Below are 21,168 nucleotides of genomic sequence, written 5' to 3'. Positions count from 1 at the left end.
ACGCTGACATTGAGTGCACGTGAGGTGGGCCAGCAGGTATTTAAAGCTCATAAATCTGCTGGCCTCCCTCTTCTCAATGAGATCTGACTTGTAAAACTGCTTGCAGACCGTGGCACCTACTCCACAGCACACGTGACCCTCACGGTTCCCCATGCCCACCTCCTAACCGCCGCCAGTTTCTACACTGCAACAGCCTGTGCCGTTGGATACGGCACCAACTCAGCATCTCGAAACCCTAAGGATATTTGGGACAGGCTGAAACTAACTTTTCCAATTTAAAAACCAGGCTGAGTTTTATACAATACTACTGATGTCTCCAAGTGTATGGTTTTTCAATAGTGCGGTGGTATTAAAATGGGCCAGGTTATAAAATAAATCCAAAAGAGGCCGTATTAGCCAACTACTTTAAAGTATGCTTAATACGCAAAAAAAAAACAAAAACAAAAAACAAGAAAGAAAGAAAGAAAGAAAAAAGAACGAAAGAAAGAAAAAAGACAACTAAGAAAAACAAACACATATATAATAATAAACACAAAGATGTTCGGAGATAAACTTTTGTTTGCAGCAAGTCTGTAGTAAATAGGTACTCAGTTTAAGACATAATTAGGGGCACTTCAGTTGGTTAAGTATCTGACTCTTGGTTTTGGCTCAGGTCATGATCTCGTGGCTTTGTGGGTTCAAGCCCCACACCGGGCTCTGCACTTGGCAGTACAGAGCCTGCTTTGGGTTCTCTCTCTCCCTGTCCCTCCCGGCTCACACTGTCTCTCTCACAAAATATATAAACTTTAATAAAAATGACATAATTTGACGATATCATGCATTTTAAGGAAACGTTTATTTTGAGGGAGAGAGAGAGCATGAGTGGGGGAGAGGCAGAGAGAGAGAAGGAATCTCAAGTGGGTTCCACGTTGTCAGCACACAGCCCAATGCAGGGTTCAATCCCACAAACCATGAGATCATGACCTGAGCGGATATCAAGAGTTGGGCACTCAGCCACCCAGATGCCCTGATACCACGCATTTCAAACGCATTAGCCAGACCTGAACTATCAGCCAAGTTGCTACAGAGCCATCATATTAGTTGCCTTTTATGGGGTGGGGGGGTCTACTTGGGTAAAGAAAATAAACTAGGGGAAACTTTTCTGAGGAAATGAATGACTGGCTCCTTAGGTGAGAAAAAGGAAGACTTAAAATACTTTCTGGCTGGGATGGTAGTTGCCTTTGGGAAGCTATACTATTTAATCTTGGTATGTTCATTCCATAAAGTATGACACAATCGCCACACCTAGTTTTTAATCTAGGTAGGACTTCTCCCAGTTCTTAGGGTTAATTTCCATTATTTTCAAGCTTCTCTAATACAATCACAGAGAATAAAATACATTCTAAAAGCTAAAAGGAAAGACTAATAAAGAAGGATCAGACAGGAGGATGGAAAGGAGACTCCTGAGAGGAGGAAACTCATGAGAGGCCAGCCTGTGAGTCACGCCATCTTGGTGTGTGAGTACCTTCCCCCAGGCTGAAGACTAGAACATGAGTGTGGGGAGAGCCACTGTGCCCGTTCCCTTCTAACTGCCCCAGAAGCGAAGCCACTTTGCCGGGTGGTTTAGGGAGTTCCCTCATTTGCTCTGCTACCAGTCGGTGTCACCATTACTGCCCCCTTTTAAAGATGGTAAAACCAGAGCCAAGTGCTTGCTCAGGGTCACCCTGTCAGAAGGTGACAGGGCCATGCCAGGATCCTAAGTTTAAATGACTTTGGATCTGTTTTCAACAGACCAAAACTACCAAAAAAAAAAAAAATATATATATATATATATATATATATATATATAATTTTTAATCCAAGATGGCAGGCCGGGTAAAGACATTTCTTGCCTTTCCCTCTGAACACATCTCTGAAATATGAAGATGTTACAGTAATAATAAAAATACTTATAAATAAGACTAAAATTTACAGAGCACTGACTCTGTGCTGGGCACTTCTATAAACTGTAGGTATATTAAATCATTCAATCCTCAAAGCAAGCCTATGAAGGAGGTGCTATTCTAGTCCCCACTGTAGAGGTGAGAAGGTGAAGGCTTCCTCAGCAAAGACTAAGCAATTTAACCGTGATCACATTGTTAGGAGGGGCCGAACCAGGATCTGAACCCAGGCAGCCTGGTTCATCCTCTAGCGCCCATCCTCTTAACATAGTCAATGAAATAAAATCAGAACAAGAAATTTCAACAACCCGGCTGAGACTAGAACGATAGCTGAGGCCTGTAGAGAAGCAGCAGCCTTGCGTATTAAGAGGGCAAAGAAAGGGGTAGCAGCTGGCTCACCAGGAAGTGTTGGCCTGGGTAGATCTTTCCATGGAACACCTGTGCGGGTCATGTGACCTGTCTCTTGCCCCAAGGCACAGGTGACTGGAAGCTTCCCAAGCAACATCATTATGCCTCTTCGTCACAAAGTTGAGTGAACGTCCCAGGAAAGTGAAGTCAGTGTAAAGTCTCTCACTGAAACGCACCACCCCAGCTCTTTCCTCCAGTCAGTGTGGCCCCTGGCAGGTGCCCAAGGCTCCCCAGGAGCAAGCGTGCCTCATCCCGGCATGGGGAGGGCCCTGCTGGCTTCCCTACCAACGGAGATCCAGCAGAAGGAGATCCTACCAATCGATACGCACGGCCAGGATGTTCTCTCTGTGGAAAGGAAGCCTCCTTCCTCACAGGAGCCTGAGCAGAGGAATCCCTGGCCAGCCTCGTGCTCACACTGTCCGGGAAAACGGACACCTGGGATCTCTAGGCTTAGGACAGGCTGAGGGTCACAGTGAGGACAGCATCAACAGGAAATAAGCACCCTGGGGCCACGTTGTGGAGGGTCATAAAGAAGTATTACACGCAACAGACAATGGCGACAGGCTACAAAAAAGGGAGCCGTGGAGTTTTTTGGTTTTTGGTTTTTTTTTTAACATTTATTTATTTTTGAAAGACAGAGTGTGAGCAGAGGAGGGCAGAGAGAGGGAGGGAGACACAGAATCCAAAGCAGGCTCCAGGCTCTGAGCTGTCAGCCCAGAGCCCGACGCGGGGCTCGAACCCACGAACCGTGAGATCATGACCTGAGCCGAAGTCGGCCACTTACCCGACTGAGCCACCCAGGTGCCCCCATGGAGTATTTTTTTAAAGAGCTCTCAGAGGGGTGCTTGGGTGGCTCAGTGGGTTAAGTGTCTGGCTCCGGTCACGATCTCACAGTTAGAGAGTTCGAGTCCCACATCGGGCTCTGCTCAGGCAGTGTGGAGCCTGCTTGGGATTCTCTCTCTCTTGTCCCTCTTGTGCCTTTTCCCTCTCTCTCAAAATAAATAAACTTAAAAGAAAAAAACAAAAAAGAGCTCTCAGATGTAATGACTAAAATTAAAATGTCACCAAAAGCACTGAAAAATGAATTCAAGGAAGTTTTCCCAGAACACAGAACCAAAAGCAAAACAGATGGGAGAATCTGAAAAGAAAAAATACGAGACACAGAAAAATAACCCAGGAGGCCTAACAGTCAAGTAAGCAGAATCCAGAAAAGATGAACAGGGAACACTGGGCAGTAAAATGATTAAAGACAGAACGAACAGAAAACATCCGCTTAAAGACAGAACGAACAGAAAACATCCGCAGAGATAAAAGTGCAGCCTTGGACTGGAGTGGTCAGCCAACCCATAAGCAAAAGGACGAAAATTAAAGCAAGTGAAATTTAAAATATCTGCATCTGGAGACAGGCTTTCAGACACTTAGGACGAAAAGATCAACATCTATAAAGGAATATAAACCAAAGGGGCATCAGACTTCTCATCTACAACTCTGGATGTTAATATAAAATGCAGCAATGCCTTCCAACATCTCAAGGGAGATGGTGTTTTAAGTTAGAATTCCAGCTACACTATCAAACAAAAGCAAGGGCAGGATCAAGGTACTTTCACCCATGCAAGAGCTCAGGAAGTGTCACCTCCTCAGTGGTGCGAAGTTGCTTGCTACACAAGAGTAAAGTTATAAAATAAAGAACTGCAAAGGCATAAGACCCAGGAAACTGTCGTTTCAGTGTGAATGACCAGGAAGGGATGACACCCCATCCAGACTTCGTGGAGAATGAAGTGGCCAGGAGAGATGGGGGCTCTCCCTTAAGTGTACATGATAAAGTTAAGAAGTGAGGGGGAAAGGAAGAATATTTACAAAGACAAATAAGAGAGGAAAAGCTAACCCAACTACACAAATGCAATACACCAGCTATGCAAGCAATGATAAGAAGGTAAGAATAAATAACTTGTTCTTAATGCTAAACCCATCTCGCTGGTGATTTAGGGGTTAAAATACTAGACCTACAAAGAAGTGAGGCTGTAGATGCTTAACTGATTTTCAGCCTTTACACTCAACCTATGGATAGAAACCTGGCCGACATGGTATGGACTAGAAGATTCCAGGGAGATTTTAACACTGCAAAAGCCAGGCTCCAAAAGATGGGATGGGGAAGGTCACCAATATCCTCATCTCTGAACTGGAAAATCAAAAACTACTATGAAAAGTGGATTTTTTAAAAAAAGAAAGAAATAGAGGTTTAAGATATTCTTTACAAGAATACCCACCTTGGTGGCTCAGTCAGTTAAGTATCCAACTTTAGATCAGATCAGGATCTCACGGTTTATGAACTCTCACGGTTTGTGAGATCAGCCGCCACATCGGGCTCTGCACTGACAGCGTGGAGCCTGCTTGTTTGGGATTCTCTCCCTCTCTCTCTGCCCCTCCACCACTCACATGCGCACACGTTCTTTCTCTCTCTCTCAAAATAAATACATAAACTTAAAAAAAGAGGGACCATTAGAGAATTAATAGTAGACGTAGTAGTAACATATTATCAATATTGAAAGGAGAGGAGGGTATAATGTGGGAAAATCAAAGGTTTCCTCTCCTACTGGAGATATGATAAAAACAGTGCTGAGTGAAAACATCCAGAGTCCGTATGTCAGGAAATAAAGGTGTAAGCCCTTCATGGAGCTGCAATGGTCGTCTACCAAAAACACTACAATAGAAATAGCGAAAACTGTCCTTGCCCCTGGGGTTAGTGTAGAAAGGAAGGGGCGACCTTGGCTTTCCGTCATAAGCTCTCACGCACTTTATCATCTGTTGAAATGAGCATGTGTCACTTGTAAATACAATTTCAATGAAAATACAGTAAAAGCTTACATTACAAAAAGAACTTCAAGGGTTCATCTTTTCTAGAGAAAATAAACTAACGCTGGAGTAATCCACTAATCATCGTCTATGAAAATAGCTTTCACAAACCCATTTTCCCTGGTCGGTTTTTACCAATCAGTTTCAGGGAGACAACGTGGCTCAGACCTGGCTGGGCTTGCCAGCTGGGAATACCATCACTGACAGGAGTGGAATCCTAGAAAAACCCCCACAATTCCCAAGTGAAGCGGAAGCTCACGGCGCCCCAAATGTCGTCCCGTCTTCTCACTTCGGCGTTATCTGAATATCAGCTCTGATTGTTCAACTCGACGTTGACATCACTGGACAGAGATGAGCCAACATTAACAGGTTTTGCAAAGTGTTTAGCCAAGGCTATAAAAGGTCCTAAAAGTTATTTAAAGTAAAATGAGCTCTAAAAGAACACAAGGTATCTTCGCCTGCCCCCTTACCAGCTTTAATGCCCCTCGTCATCACCATACCCTGGTGCTATCCTTAGTGCCAGGGGCTCTCCTACAATTTCAGACAACAAAAAGGCCGTCTTCAATATTAATTTCGAAAGAAAACAGTGGTCAGAAACATTTACTTTAAAATTTTTTTATGTTTATTTACATCTGCTGACAGCCCAGAGCCTGACACAAGTCTCGAACTCATGAACTTGGAGATCACGGCCTGAGTCAGAGTCGGCCACTCAACCGACTGAGCTCCCCTAGGAACATTTACTTTAAATAATGAAATTATGGGAGGGGCGTCTGGGTCACTCAGTCAGTTAAGCGGCCAAGTCTCAAGTTCGGCTCAGGGTCATGGTCTAGCGGTTCATGAGTTCAGGCCCCACATCATGCTCTGTGCTCTCTCTGCCCCTCTCACGCTCATGCACACTTTCTCTCTCAAAAATAAATAAATGTTAAAAAAAAAAAAAGAATGATATTCAAAAATACAAACCAAACTCCAAAGCATTTTACCTACGCCATGAGACCACAGGGAAAAGAACACAAAGGTCCTCAGGATGTTTTCATTTGGCTCTCTGGATGGTACCCTGGCTCTCTGCAGAACTAGTCTGGCCTTGAGACGGAGCAAGTGCTTTGAAATAAATACTTTACCTTGGTCTCCAATACTATTAGCTAAGGACAAGCAGGCATAGAATACACAATCATTAATACTGCCGACATGTCCAAGTTCATTAACTCCAAAATGCAATCACACAATGCAGCCAAGCCCAGCTTCCCAGCCAGACGGAATCAGGATCTCGCTCCTGACCCCACTGAGGCCCCTCCACACACTATGTCAGGGGGAATTCATGAGGTAGGAGGATTCACGCTTCCATCCCAAATCAGCACCCCATAGGATCTTGACTGTTCTCAGAAGAGGGGCCCACCCCAGCTCTGATATTAAGTTCTGTTTAATAGAGCTTCTAATTGGAATCTTAATACTCAGGACCTGAAGCAGGAAAAAAAACAAAAAACAAAAAACCCATGCCTTAAAGTCATGTTCACCTGGTGGCTCATTATGACAGAGGCTTTCAGAAAAATCTAAAGACTAATAGCAGGTGACTGGCATCAAAGGAATAAGGCCACACTGTTACCAAAAAGTAAGTACTTTTTAGGAATATCCTATGGGAGTAGATTAACAAGAAGGAACTCTAAGGCAGGTCTGCAAACTTGATCTCTATAGCGTACACAGTCCAAAGTGCTGACTAGTCACCTTGGTCATTACTGGGCTATCGCAGTTCCTCGGGGTGGTGGCTGTGCTCCTGGAGGGTGAGAACATGTGGCCACCAATATGAAATATCAAGTTCAAACAAGCAAGCTTGAGAGGGATTCATGTTTAAGAAAAATGGAGTGTGAATGACCGAAAGCTGCACCGGAATGCTTCATGCCCTGAACTCAGTTCCCTGTCACTGTGAACCATCAGAAGACAAAAAAGAGGGGGAAAGAGTATCTTTGGCGGCCTCTATAATACACAAAATGAAGCCTTTACCTGCCCTAGGTCAGAGGGCATGCCTATAAAAACTCAGAAAATCTACCACCTAGGAGCTGCGTAGACTTTAAGGGCAGGAGCCGTGTGCCGGACCAGTTACACGAAGGACACTCAGGTCCGACCAACGGGAGGCGCAGTGACATCAATGGTGGCAAAACCTAACTGCGTGCCCCTTCGGGCAGGCTAGCACCTGCCATCACACGTCCCCAAAGGGCCCCACGAAGGGCACTGGACAGATATAAATGCAGACGCCGGGCTGGCATATGAGCAGAGGTCACTATCCACAAATGTGCAATTCGCCCCCAGAAGGTCTAAAACTCAGGGGTGCATTTCAGATTGCAGCTCCGAACCCCTCATAAATTAATGAGAGGCAGACATGAAAGCTCCTAACAGCTGGAACGGATCAAGCGGAAAGAAAATGCAGCGTCTGCATGTGTTATGTGAATTTTCTTAGAGTCCATAAATTTGATATTTGGAAGGAAGAAGGGAAATGTTAATTAGGGGAAATTTCATACTGGATTTAAATTTGCCATGCAGGCAGAGCTCTATTGTAAAACCCCCTCGGAATCAAAAATCACCCCCGACAGAGCCGGGTCGTGCCTTTCTCCTGCCACGTGATACTTGTTGAGAGGTTCCTTTATCTGTTGCGTGCGTTTCGCGCGGTCTCTCCCCAAAACGGAGGGCCGTATCTTTTATTTCTACTGCATGTGGCATTACATGAATGTCGAGGAATTGAAAAATATCTTACGAAGCCATCCCTCTGCCTTCTCTAAAAGCCAGGTAAGCAGCTGGCCGTATGTTTTAGGCTGCTGTAGTTAGAAGTATCTCAGGAGTGGGGCACCTGGGTGGCTCTGTTGGTTAAGCGTCCGACTTCTGCCTAGGTCATGATCTTGCCGTTACGAGTTCGAGCCCCGCATCAAGCTCTGTGCTGACAGCTCAGAGCCCAGAGCCTGCTTCAGATTCTGTGTCTCCCTCTCTCTGCCCCTTCCCCACTCGCGCTCTGTCTCTCTCTGAAAAATAAATAGATCACAGTTACCCTGAAGTCTCAACACCAACTTTTCTCACTGTCCTGCTACAACTTGCGTTTGATTACCAGGCCCAGGTGTATCTCAGGGCAGAGCGGGTGCCTGAAAGCAGCTCGACGCAGGTACAGTCCAGGGTCTCATACCAGTCTTTCACATGAGCAGTTCCTGAGAGCAGGGGACCCCACAGCCTCCCTGGGGCGTCTGTCTCCACCCTCCTCGGCATGGAGCTCCTGATTTGAGAGTCGCCACGGGTCTCTGTTGCCTGCACTGGCCCCGAGATTCATATTCAGGCCTTTTTATCTTTCCCCATCAATCATTCCTCCAGCCTCTTAATCCTGCTAACTGCTTCCCCCAGATCCTTACAGTTTGTCCGAGACGCCCAAGCCCAAGCCCGGAGACCAGGAACAGCCAGCGTTAAGAGGACACCACGACATCTCTGTGCAACGGCTTGTGTCCCCCACCCCCCCCTCTCTGTAAATAAACATTATTCGAAATAGAAACGAAGGGGTGCTTTCTCACTCTGCCACTTCTTCCCCTCAGGTCCTGTGTAGTCACACAGAGGGACAAGGAAGGGACCGCTGTCCCCAGACAGGGCCTGGGGGGGCCAGATACTGCATTATTCTGCTGATACGTGAAAGCTCCAGTCGCTTACACAGGCTGCTCTTAAGAATCGAGTTCACGGGATGAATCGATCTGTGGTCCAAACAGCAGCCTATGTTCCCAAAAGCCACTGCAGGGATGGGGGTTCACAGAACACGGCAGGGAAGGCAAAGTGAAACACGACAAATAAAGAGCAGTGGGCAAGGAGCCTCCCCCCTCCCTCTCACACCCTCAGCCTCGGAGTCCAGACCCAAACTTAGCACCGTGAGCAAGATCACTCTCAATCTGAGTCAATGCATGTGCCGAATGGGTTTGTGCAAACACTGAGTCCTTCGCCCAGCATCTTAGCGTAGCAAATATGCCACATGGGAGCCTGCTGTGGGGACTGCCAGTCTTTCCCAACACACTTCTCCCCAAAACGGAGGGGCACAGAGAGGGTCAGGACACCTGACCATACTTCCATCACAGGTAACTTCTAACTTTTCAGGAGAGAAGCCATTTCTCCTCCCTCCCACGTAGCAAGGCCCGGAGCACAGCAGCCAGAGGGAAGCACAGGATGCATCTGCTCTCTCCCGCCCGGGGGGTACACTCATCTATGGCTGCACACCTCCCGAAGGCACGCCCACCCTCTCCTTTCACGTGGGCGGAGTCCTTCAGCTCCCCCAGTGAGGCTGGGCATGACCCACTTGCCCACCCGGCCGGGCCCTTGCACGGCTGTGGGCTGCCATGTTGAAAGCACAGTTTGAGAACTTGAGCTCTGGAGCCACACTATGTGGATTCAAACCTTGGCTCAGCCACTTCTGAACGATGGAAAAATGGGCAACTTCCTGAGCCTTCACGGACCTCAGTTCCCTCTGTCAACAGGGAAAATCATGCTAAGTCTTGGTGGGAATTTGATGAATTCAAAGCCCTGACATAAACTGCAGCACAAGGAGAGGGTTCGGTGTCTGCATGCCCTAATTTCTAAGAGAGGAGGACCATTTCCCTCCCACTTGGGCCACAGTAACAGCCTGCTCGGTCACTTCGTCATGCTACACTTTGCCTCTCACGAAGTCCCCACACACCATCCAGAGCAACGCTCCCCAAGAAAAAAACCCAATTACGTCACACCCTCCCCATGGCTTTCCACTGGCCCACAATTCCGCCCAGCCTTGTCCCCCTGCCTGCCCCCAAACTGCCCCGCTCCCTCCCCAAGCCATCACACCAGACTTCTCTCTGCTCCTGGACACGGCCACTGCAAACCCACAAATCCCACTCGTGGAATGGAATGCTCTCCCCTTAGACCTTCCCACGGCTGGCTTCTTTTCGTCATTTGGGTCTCAGCTGCAGAGACCTCTCTGAGCAAGCCCTAAGTCTCTCCCCACAACACCACCCAGTTACAGGGCTCAGAGCAGCAGCTGTGTGGGCTCAATGATGTCCCTGCCCAGAGGCTGGTGCATGTGCGGTGCAGGCTCCATGGGAGCAAGAGCCTGATTGATCTTGGCAAAGGCTTGATCCCTCAGGACCTAGACAGTGTCTGGTTCACAGCAGATCTCAAAAAATGCACAGGAATTTTGAAATGAGAATAAACAGCAAGCATCATGTACCCAAGTAAGACTTGAAGCACATCTACCAGGGGTGTGCTCAGAAGGGCCGCGAACCAGAGGCTTTCAGGTGCCTCCAGCTGCTCATCAACTATCTCTCTACATCGTCAATTTACAGCAATGTGATACACCGACTACACTCAAAGCATCATTAACGATAAAAGACACTACACGAAAAGGCATCCAGCAGCCAGAGATACACTAAATACAGAAGTAAACTGCATGTTTGATCAAAAGGGTCAACTCATGCGGTCAGAACTGTGGAGCCGGGCTGAGATCTCAGAAGCCGAGCATGAGATCCATCAGATCCCAGATGGGTGGCGATCGGGGCAGGGCGGCAATGACATTTGACGACACGCCTTACTTACAGGGAGAAACAGGAATGAGGGAGGAAATGTGAATTCTTGCTGACTTTGAAAACAGGCTTATTCCACGAAAGCAGGCTGAAAAACAGCAAGCTGCTTCCTAGCCTCCGTCATGCGCACTTGTCTGATCCTCTCTAAATTAGGACGCAGGCGACTCCTTTTATTCCCCTCGCGAGTCTTAAGCCCAATCAGGATGCAGATACGGGGCTCCCCGAGTGGAGGAGTAAACACCCAGCTTCCTGGAGCAGGCTTCCTCGGACCTGCACAATGTCTGCTGATTAGCCCCCCGACCCCCGCGGAGGACACGCATCTCCTCCTCACGGGTCCCACCACCTTCTCCTAAGAGATTGCTGGCTTTTGCCACCACTGGAAATCTTTGTTCCCATTTCCCCCCCAAGAGCATTAGCTACTGGATTTCCCAGCTGAATTTCTCATTAGTTCAGGAGCCCACCCCCAACCTCACCATGGGTCCCTTGCATTTTCTCTAGCTTGACTGAAGTTAGATTTGGGTTTTCCAAGAAAATAAAACTCAAGCGGTTTTTTTGTTTTTTGTTTTAAATTATGAACGTTATATATTTTGAGGTTACAATGAGTCTTGATACAAGACATGCTTAATTCATTAGAAATTAAGCCGCATTTATTATGGATGTTTGGGTCTGTATTTTGAGATCAAGAATGATACTGTGGGGGGTGCCTGGCTGGCTGAGTCGGTTGAGGGTCAGGCTCTCGATTTCAGCTCAGGTCATGATCTCACACTTCATGAGATCGAGCCTCCTCTGCGCTGACAGCACGGAGCCTGCTTGGGATTCTCTCTCTCCCTCTCTCTGCCCCTCTCCTGCTTGCACACATGCTCACTCGCTCACTCTCAAAATATATAAATAAACTTAAAAATGAAAAGAAAGCTACTGTGACTATGCGGGTTACCCAGCACAGCAGCGCTCAGAAGTCTGAGAACAAGTATTTTGTTGTCTTCAGGGGAAGAGAGACCACATCACCCAGGAAGGCAGCATGTGCCTGATGGGCAATGAAAGGAAGCACAGCAGCCAGAAGCCGGGAGGGTGGCTGTGGTACAAGAATCCCGAGCCTGCAAATCCGAGCAAGGAGGTGAGTTAAACTCTCAGTGACAAAGAAACTCTAAGTTAGCAATGGAAACACAGTTATCCAAAGGTCTGTTGAAATACCCCAGAGCCGTGAAACACAACACGTCCTGGGGTGAGATCACCCCTGGTTCATGCAAAGGAGGGGTGCCCCCCTCCCCAGGAAACCCCATCCACTACCACTCCCTTCCCTGAGCTCTGCCCTCCAGCCACCCTCTCCCTAGGTCCTCACAGGGGTCAGGATTTCCTTTGCAAAGGATCTTCTCTACCTCTCTGTCATGGTGATTAGTTCAGATGTCCCTTCCTCCAGGAAGCTCTCTGGACTCAAGTCTGGATCAGGTATGTTGTTACCTGCTCCCAAACTGACCCTGCATCTGTCTTTCTGACACATCCTTTGCGTTGTTTTTTTTTTTTTTTTTTTTGTATGAGCTCATCTATTTATCTCCATGTCTTACCAGCCTGAAGGTCCATGGGAGCAGCAACTTTGTCCATTCTTTCCAACACTGGTTAGCACTTAGGAGGCCACTAGCAAGCATATGCTGAAACAACAAATGACTAACAGATGAACAAAAAATACCCACAGCTGAATGAACAAAAATTCTCCCCTGAACCCTCCAAAAGGAAGGGAAGACATTAGGAAGAGAAGAACAATGAATTTTAGGAGAGACCCAACATAAAGATCAAAATGTAAAAGCTACACAGTTTGAGGAAGTTGGATACTTTTCAAAGAGGACTGTAAGAATCCAGACTCTGTAAGAACACAGGGAAGGACGGAGCGAGAAAATGTCAGATCAATTACTCTATATTCAATCAAACTGTGAAAAGCACAAAGAGAGAAAACTCCAGCCGTTTCACTAAGAAGTATGAAGATACAGCACAAATTTATAGGTACAAGATCAAGAAAGCTAAAGCAGGACAGGAGATACAACTTGCAAGAGACATCAAAGGTAACATTCTTTAATTATACAAGAAAAAAGGGGAGGGACCAAGAAAAATGTTGCCTCCATTAGAAAATAGGGCAGAAAGCTGTTTGCACATGGCTGAGAAATAGTACGAGTTGCTGTATTTCTCAGGCTGTTCTCGAAGAAAGGCTGAGGGAAGGGATGGAGGGAAAGAGCTATAAGCAGCTAAAAAAAAAAGCCACTTGCATTGGGTAGGTGCCAAATTAGGAAAGGAAAATAATTACATGGGATATTTAGACAACTGAGTTTATAATCCCAAACCGATTTGTAGACGGAGGCTCCTGTTAACATGGATTACACGCATGCTTGGACACTAACAAGTTGGAAAGATGTTACCAAAATCATGAACTGCCTAGAGATTACTGAAAGTCAAACAAATTGGTAAAATTTGGAAGAGGGGACACAAATACCATGCTCACCTTACCAACAGAAAAAATTCCTACACCTCTTCGGTTTCGGATGGGACTGGCGACCTCCAGTGCTAATCTCACGGTTCTGAAGAGAGGATCCGCATCCAAGTCTGTGAGCAAATGGCCACCTTCCTCCGAAGGTGCGCAATGCATCTCTTCTGCGACTCCTAGCCGTCTTATATCTGCCGTACGTATACGGAAGCAAATATTTTTGCTGGTTTTGAAATGTGCAATTTAGAAGTGTGTAAGTGTGTCATGAATGCCCACTTTCAGAGCACTGGGTGACTATGCTTGGATCAGAGGCGACACAGAGGGACTAAAATAAATTAGAAGCCAAAGCATCAGTCTCTTCAGGTTGTCGAGCAGCTACTTCAGAGGGACAGGCTTGGGGCAAACTTCACCTGGGGTGCGACTCAGCTCAGATAGCAGAAAGGCTCGCCCTTCTCGGTCCTACAGAGGCACGGAGGAGCCCTCTCAGCCCTGCTCCAGGAATTCTGGTAACTGGAAGAATGCGGGACCGTCCCTGGACCACCCACCCCATTATTCTAAAGACCAACATACATAGACAACACAGAACACAGCCGTGAGGTGCTGAGGTGAGAATTATATGTCTATCTGGTGACCAGGGAAGGTAAATCTCTCTGTGATCTGGAACCTTTCAAAGGAAGAGGTCTGTAGATAGGTCCCAAAGAATAAGTAGAACTTGAAGACAGAAAGAAAGCACAGAGCGACACCAAGACGAACAAGAGTGAGAGCAGGGTGGCCGAGGCCGTGGTCAGGGAGCCTGAACTGGAGACCTCTGGTGGCCACCATGGAAGAGGGGGCTGTGCCAGGGTGCAACCGATGACCAACTGCTTTTCCCTAGAACATGATCTCCCTTAGCCTCCTCTGTCTGTCCTTCTCCTAAACGGCCTTCAAGTTTCTCCCTGGTCTCCTCCAATAAATGCATCTCCCCAAATTCAATGAATAAAACCAAATAAATTTTTCCAAGTGCTACACGCTCTTCTCATAGCTGGTTCTTAGTTTTGCAGGCTACTTCCCAAGACTGATGTAGAATCACAGGCGTATCAGGTATAAGAGGAGTCAAGAGTCACTGGCAGGAGTCAATCTGGAACCCTGGGAATTATTCCTACCCTTACTTCTACCACTGTTGGCAGAGCGACCCTGCAACAGCTCTTTAAAATTCTATGCAAGTGGCTCACAGTTTCTATTCCTGAGACATTTCCTCTGGATTATTGACAAAACACTTAGAATGTTACATGGAATTTCTTCTACAAAGCCAAGAATAATCACAGAGCAATTTTTTTTTTCCAATTGGTTTAATGCTTGTTTATTTTTGAGATAGTGCAAGTGGGAGAGGAACAGAAAGAGAGGGAGACATGGAATCCACAGCAGCCCCAGGCTCTGGGCTGTCAGCACAGAGCCCAGCTCGGGGCTTGAACTCAGGAACTGAGACATCATGACCTGAGCTGAAGTCAGACGCTCAACTGACTGAGCCCCCCAGGCGCCCCAATCATGGAGCTACTCTTAAGCTCAGAAATGTGAGTTCTGCAAAGGCTCATACACTGTCTGTACCTCCCCACTCCAGATCCCCCTATAGTTCAAGACCATCAGTGGACCATCAGGTACCTGGCAAAGCCCCCAAAGTATCACACGACATCAGTCCTTCTGGCTAAACAGTATCATTTTCAACTAAAAACAAAACAAAACAAAAAAACGAAAAAAAGACAAAAGAAGAAGAAGAAAAGAAAAGAAAAACCAAGGCACTAAAACACTCCTGATTGGTTCATCAACTGGAGAATGGAACCGTGTGCTTGGGTAACTGTCACTGCCTGTGCTGTCTGGTTGACCCCAAACTGTTCATTTGTGCCCTGTAGGCATTTTTGTCTCTCACAAGTCTCTAGATGACACTCCAACAGTAAGAGAAATGTGAGCAGGTGCACCCATTAAATATGTAAAATAATCATCTTCTCTTACACTTGCTTAGAAGATGTACTTCTAAGGGGGGTAGAGAGTCACCTAATATAAAGACAGACAGGTAGAAAAAATTACGTTGGTTTTTTGTTTTTTTTCTAAGCACACAAGAATGCAAGTGGGCCTGGCGCATCAGCTTTCTGCACAAAATAAATAAATGCAAGCAATTAAAAATTCAGTTTCTTTTCTTTAAGCAAATTCCTCAGGTTTAGCTAATTAGCAACTCATAGTTCTGTCATCTGAACTGGGAAACATAAGGAAGAAGACCAGTGGTGTGTTTTCAATCAAAGCATTTGCATGGAGGAATGAATCAGATTTTCCATGAGGCATTATTACTGCTTGGGAGCAGTTGGGGGCAGAAGAAAAGCATCTTCGCAACCATAAAACTGTAAAAGGGACCCGGTGTGTTAGAAAAGGGGACCTCCTCCTCCTTCTAAGGGCCCCGCATGGCATGGCCGGTGAATCTGAGAAGCTTCCCGTGGAGGCTCCGGCAGGGACGGTCTGAAAACACGAGCCTTCACAGGAAGACAGAAGACATCGAAACACATGTTTTCCGTCCCAGGGAAGAGCATAGACGTGAAGCGCCGGCCAGGGTGCAGAAATGCCTGGACTATTACGTCACCTGCCTTCGCAAGTTCCTAAGAGAAGGAAGTGCATTGTGGGAAGTGCAAGCAGGGCTGATGCTAGCTTGAAATACCTGGCTACGGATGGAGCAAGGGCAAAATCAACGCGTAGGAAGGAGACAGGGGTCCGAATCCGGACTCCGGTATGAGCAGGTCAAGGCTCTGAAGCCCAGCCCATCCACGCGCTCCCCAGTGATAAAGTGCTGGCGATCCCGCAGCAGCCAGCCTGGTACCATCCCGCCACGTCTGAGCCTGAACGTCTACTTTCTCCACAAGCCCTCTGCCGCTCCCCTCCAGGATAGACTACCCTCCAGGGCCCCCCGTGAGGATTTTATTCCAAACATATGTCGCGAACGTTTGAAGTGCCCGCTCTCCCTGGTATTTCTTTGCTTTTCCTTTTTTTTTTTTTTAAGCCAAACCCACAAAACCTAAAATACTTTGAATCCAGCCTAACTGCTGTTTGTGAAGATGCAACATTGCCTACCCAAGGGTAAGAACGTCTTGTGCAATAAAGATTCTACAGATGTCCTTCTGAGGGTAAAGAAACGATTTTCCCTTTTCCGGTCTTACAGGAAGCCTGCCCACACGTTAGAAATACAAAGTTAATATATATAGAAGCACCAATTAGGCATCTTGGAAAGTCCACAGTTTCCAACCACAGAGAAACTAAGGAATTCCTGTGAGTGTTCCCATGCCCGGTGACACTGGATGGGAGGCGTCTTTTCTCCCCAACAACCTGGTGAAGCTGGCACATGACTCAAAAGAAGAGGGAATGAACGGCCTAAAAAGAAGTTTCTGAACCTTGAGCCACGGTAGGTCTGCAGTGAACTTGTGTTCTCACAGGGACGTGGGGCTGACAGGTAAAGAAATGGGACTGAACTTCCAGGTCTCATTTTAGAAAGATGGCACTTTTCTCACCCGCTAAGAATTCTTGGAAGACGTATCAACTTCAGCATCGCATTGGCCTTTCATTAGCTTTACCTGGATAATTAAATCCAGACCAGGTGGATGGGTTTTATTATAAAGTACTAAAAAGATTAAATGATATTGGTAGAAGATTAAATGACCCAATAGGGTTCTAGAAAAACTACGGTTACATCCCATCTAGGACATCTTTAAAACACTTCATCTGAATAATTCTGCACCTTTCATTTTTTCCACACGTATTACTTTTGTATTTGTTACATGAAACACTTTCTGCCGAGAATTTAGCAGGTTAAAACTTCTCGAAATCACTTAAAAGTTTTAATACTTTCTTCAGTTACAAAACAGGAAAAGATTATAGAAAATTCATGAAGGTTGAGGGAGAAAGTTACGTTCAGAAAGCCACCGTGCACAGTGCTGACACGCCAACCTTTCTCCTAAGGATTACGGCCCACTCAGTCTCTAATCTGTTTGTAGATGCGGATCTCAGGGAGGCGGAGAAATACACACAGCAGCAGCACTAACAAAAACACCTTGGTTTGGAGAGTTGAGCTAACCGCATACAGGTGGTGCTGATGGCGCTGCTGCTGAGGGTGGGATGATGAGGATGGAAAGGAACAGGAGGAAGTAGAACAAGAAAACGAAGCCGACCTTAACGAAGCAGAGGCAGAGTGGAAGTGCCATAACAATGGGAAGCGCTCCCCATGAGCAGAGAGTTTATTAAATACTGTATTTGCATTGTCTCACTTAATTCTCAGGAAAACACCACGGAGCAGCAGTCACATGGTAACAACACCAATTCAACAGTTAGTAAATGATTCTTAGAGGGGTCAACACGCTTGGCCACGTTACACAGCCACTAAACGGCAAAGCTGGAACTCGAGCCCAAATCCTCTAAATGGCAATCCGACCTGTGTAACCTCTAGGATTCCCCATCCATGTTATATGTGTCATGGTATCATTTATTTATGACCGATTTAGGCATGTATTCATTGGGATGATGGGTCAAAATGGCCTTGGCCAGTTGGTTACAGGCACCGTACGTAGTTTGTCAGTCATCGCGCAATTTTATTTATTTTTTTTAATGTTTTTTTATTTATTTCTAGGAGAGAGAGAGACAGCGTGAGCAGGGGAGGGTCAGAGAGAGAGGGAGTCACAGACTCTGAAACAGGCTCCAGGCTCTGAGCTGGCAGTCAGCACAGAGCCCGACGCGGGGCCTGAACCCACGACCCGCGAGATCATGACCTAAGTGAAAGTCGGACGCTCAACCGACTAAGCCACCCAGGCACCCCCATCGTGCAATTTTAACAGTGACTTGAACAATTCGGTGGGGAAAGCTGAAGACATTGACCTGCTGGTCTACGTCCTCTAAACAGAACAGCTCCAAGCCCCGCCAAGAGCTCTCCAGTGCCCTGTGCTAGTTAATATTCCACCAGAGGCCCAAGAGGCGGGTCACAAACGCACAGCGCCAAGAGGTGCCGCGGATCCCAGGTGGGCACAGAGCCCATCCCTCAATGGAGGGAAGGGATTCAACGGGCAAACCGTTAGAACCAACGGACCAAGAGCAGGCTGCAAGCTGAATGGCACAGAAAGCTAACCGTCATCTGCCTACTTGCATCAACTGGAAGAGAGGTATTCGTCAGCTGTCCTGCCCAATTAAATCCTTCACTAATTAGTGGGCATCTGGAATAGAAAACAAAACATAAACAAGACACGGGCAAAGTTTGTGTTCACACATAAGAATGAAAACAATGCAGGGAACTTGACTAATAAGCGAGGCTGGATTCTTTCTAAAAAGTAAACACACTCAGGGAGTAAAAATGCAGGTAGCAAGGATGCAGATTCCCTCCCATTTTCTGCACCAGTGAGATCCAGTAGAGACCCCTAAGTAAAAATACAATGTAGAAAACAAGGCTGTGCTCGGAGGAAAATCCTGCCGACACTGTTTCAAAGTCTCGTTTCTAAAAGAATATAGAGGGGCACCAGGGTGGCTTAGTCAGTGAAGCGTCCGACTTTCGCTCAGGTCATGATCTCGCGGTTCGTGGGTTCGAGCCCCGCGTCGGGCTCTGTGCTGACTGCCAGCTCAGAGCCTGGAGCCTGTTTCAGTCTGTGACTCCCTCTCTCTCTGACCCTCCCCTTCTCACACTGTCTCTCTCTCTCTCCTAGAAATAAATAAAACATTAAAAAAAAATTTTAAATAAAAATAAAAGAAAAGAAAATAGAAAGACAATGAAATAAACTGTAATGAAGGAGGAAAAGAGGCGCACCCCACATCTCTTCATGTCTGGAGCCAAATGCAACAACAGGACCGGTAAGTACTTCTTGATCAGACAAGTTGTAGCCTTGTTCAAAAGCCTACAAGAATCCATAAGACCCTTTCCTCCAGGCTTCTGACCACTTAAAACATAATTTGCTCTGCACTTAAAAAAAAATAATGTACCTTCCATCTTTGGCAACAATATAATCTGGTCGCTGGAGAGGGGCAGGGGCGGAAAGCAGTTGCTGAGACGTAAGGTTGCTCTGGGCTCTTTGATCTGCACCCTGATGAGGGAACATTCCCCTCTGCTGCAAGCCAGCTAACGAAGGGATGAAATTAGCTTTTATCCTGGGCACTTTCTTGAGCAAAAAGGGAAAAAAAAAAATGCACTAATCAGCTGTCCTCACTAATCAGTCATCTGGCTAATGACCTTTTGCCTTAAAACACTAAAATTTCTGAATGATGCGGAAAGAGGGAAACAGAAACCAGTGCCCCTCGCTGGAGCTCAATGGATCATCTGGAACTATAGTCCGGGAAGGTTAAATGGCAAGCCTGTATCCTGGCAAGGTGATAAATCTGTAATCAAGAGCTGTAAGCTTTGGCACCTCAATGTGAACTTCATTACTCCTCAACCAAATTATATTGTTTTTAACGAGAAACAGGCCGCAAATAAAGTCACCCCTTATACATCATTCTTTCGAGAAAACCACCGTATATTTGTGTTCGGCGTCCTAAGTGATTTACTTAAACTTTATTAGTGCAGGAAGAGGAGCTTCGAGCATTTCTGGTATGCTGGTTGGAGAAGAAAGCAAAACCGGTAGCCAGAAATCTTCCACATTAAGGAATTTAGCACCGATCTGTTAAAAGAGGTCTGTTCATCCTCAGCAATTAAGCAAAAAATCATTAAAAATGGGGATAGGTGTTGTTAAAGACTCCCGCCAGTGCAGCCCACTTCAATAACTGCCCCCATCAACCAATTTTCCTCCTGCAGTGTCTACTTGGGTGGAAGAAATCTGGTTCTCGTTCCCAGCAAAGGTCCATGTGGATTAGCCACAGATGGACACCTTCCTGAAGGCTTGAAAAGTTGCTTAGAGATGGAAGAAAATGGCTCCCTCTAAAAGGAGGAATGGACAGGATGTAGGAGAGGGGGGGAAAAGGTGGACAGTAAATTGAACATTTTCATCCATTAATACCAGCCCAAAAATCCGAGAAGCACGCGTGTGCGCACGCACATGCCTGGCCCTCCGTGGCTCACGGAAGGAGGGCCCGGAAGGAGGCCGTGGGGCAGGAACCACTTACGGTAGTGGGGCTCCATGTAACCATTCCTGGGGTCCATAGCAAACACGGTCCCGCGGTACGGCACGGAGGGCTCAGCCAGGTGCGGCAGGGACCCATGAATCTCCTTCTTGATCAGCGAGGCCCTCTCGTCACTAGATGTTGAAGGCTCCTCGCTGATCTTGCCGAGCCCCTGGACACTCTGTGGCTGCATGGTGACTGCGTTTCTTCTCTCTCTGTGATAGGTCTGTCCAGGACTTTCATCTTCTAAAGAAAGGAGGAAATGGAGAGCTCTGTGAGCCACTGGAAGGAGCGATTCAAAAACAGTCATCAATTAGGTCTCCTTCTCTCTCCCTCCTCCCCCAAAGAAGCCTATTTCTCATTCTTGGCAACCTTGAAAGCTACACCATGATGGGATAGTCTCCAGACAAAATTGCTTATGAATGAAGGTCCCAAATACAAATCCAAGGACGAGCGGGAGCAGGAAATGAGCCTATTAAGTTGAGATGCAGGGGGTCAGCAAATGATCATCGCCAGCTTACAACTGCAATCTGCCAGTGGGGCTTCTCGTCAGGGACTTGCCAGTAGGCCCGCACGTCCCAAGGGGAGCTGGGAGCTTTGCCAGCCTGAGGCTGTGATGTCCAGCTTCCCGTCCGTCTGTCTGGGGAAGCCGGGCCGCCCAGGTATCGGGGCAGCTCGGACACCCACTAAGGCTCTGGGTGATCTGAGGATCAAAGGGCCTACAGTGATCCAGAACCTCTCCTGTTTTTTGGATTGTTAAGTCTAAACCCTGGTTTACTGGAGCTGGAAATGGGACAGAAGACCCACTAGTTACACGGGATAAAGGTCCCAACCATGGACGCCCACAGTGCCCTTTGCAAGTCACTTTTTGCTGCAG

The 21,168-nt window shown here is 46.9% G+C and overlaps 1 protein-coding gene across 1 annotated transcript in view; it reads right to left on the bottom strand.

The window, feature by feature from the left end:
- Window positions 1-21,168, bottom strand: part of GLI3 (GLI family zinc finger 3) — a 265,255-nt gene that overhangs the window by 168,845 nt on the left and 75,242 nt on the right. Inside the window, exon 2 of the mRNA XM_039237989.1 lies at window positions 20,295-20,537. Coding sequence (XP_039093920.1) covers window positions 20,295-20,537 — 243 coding nt within the window. The remainder of the gene's footprint in view (window positions 1-20,294; window positions 20,538-21,168) is intronic.

This window comes from Hyaena hyaena, unplaced genomic scaffold (genome assembly GCF_003009895.1).
Source record: "Hyaena hyaena isolate Hyena2069 unplaced genomic scaffold, ASM300989v1 scaffold_133, whole genome shotgun sequence".
Taxonomy (NCBI): domain Eukaryota; kingdom Metazoa; phylum Chordata; class Mammalia; order Carnivora; family Hyaenidae; genus Hyaena; species Hyaena hyaena.
This window is presented reverse-complemented; position numbering and strand designations above follow the sequence as displayed.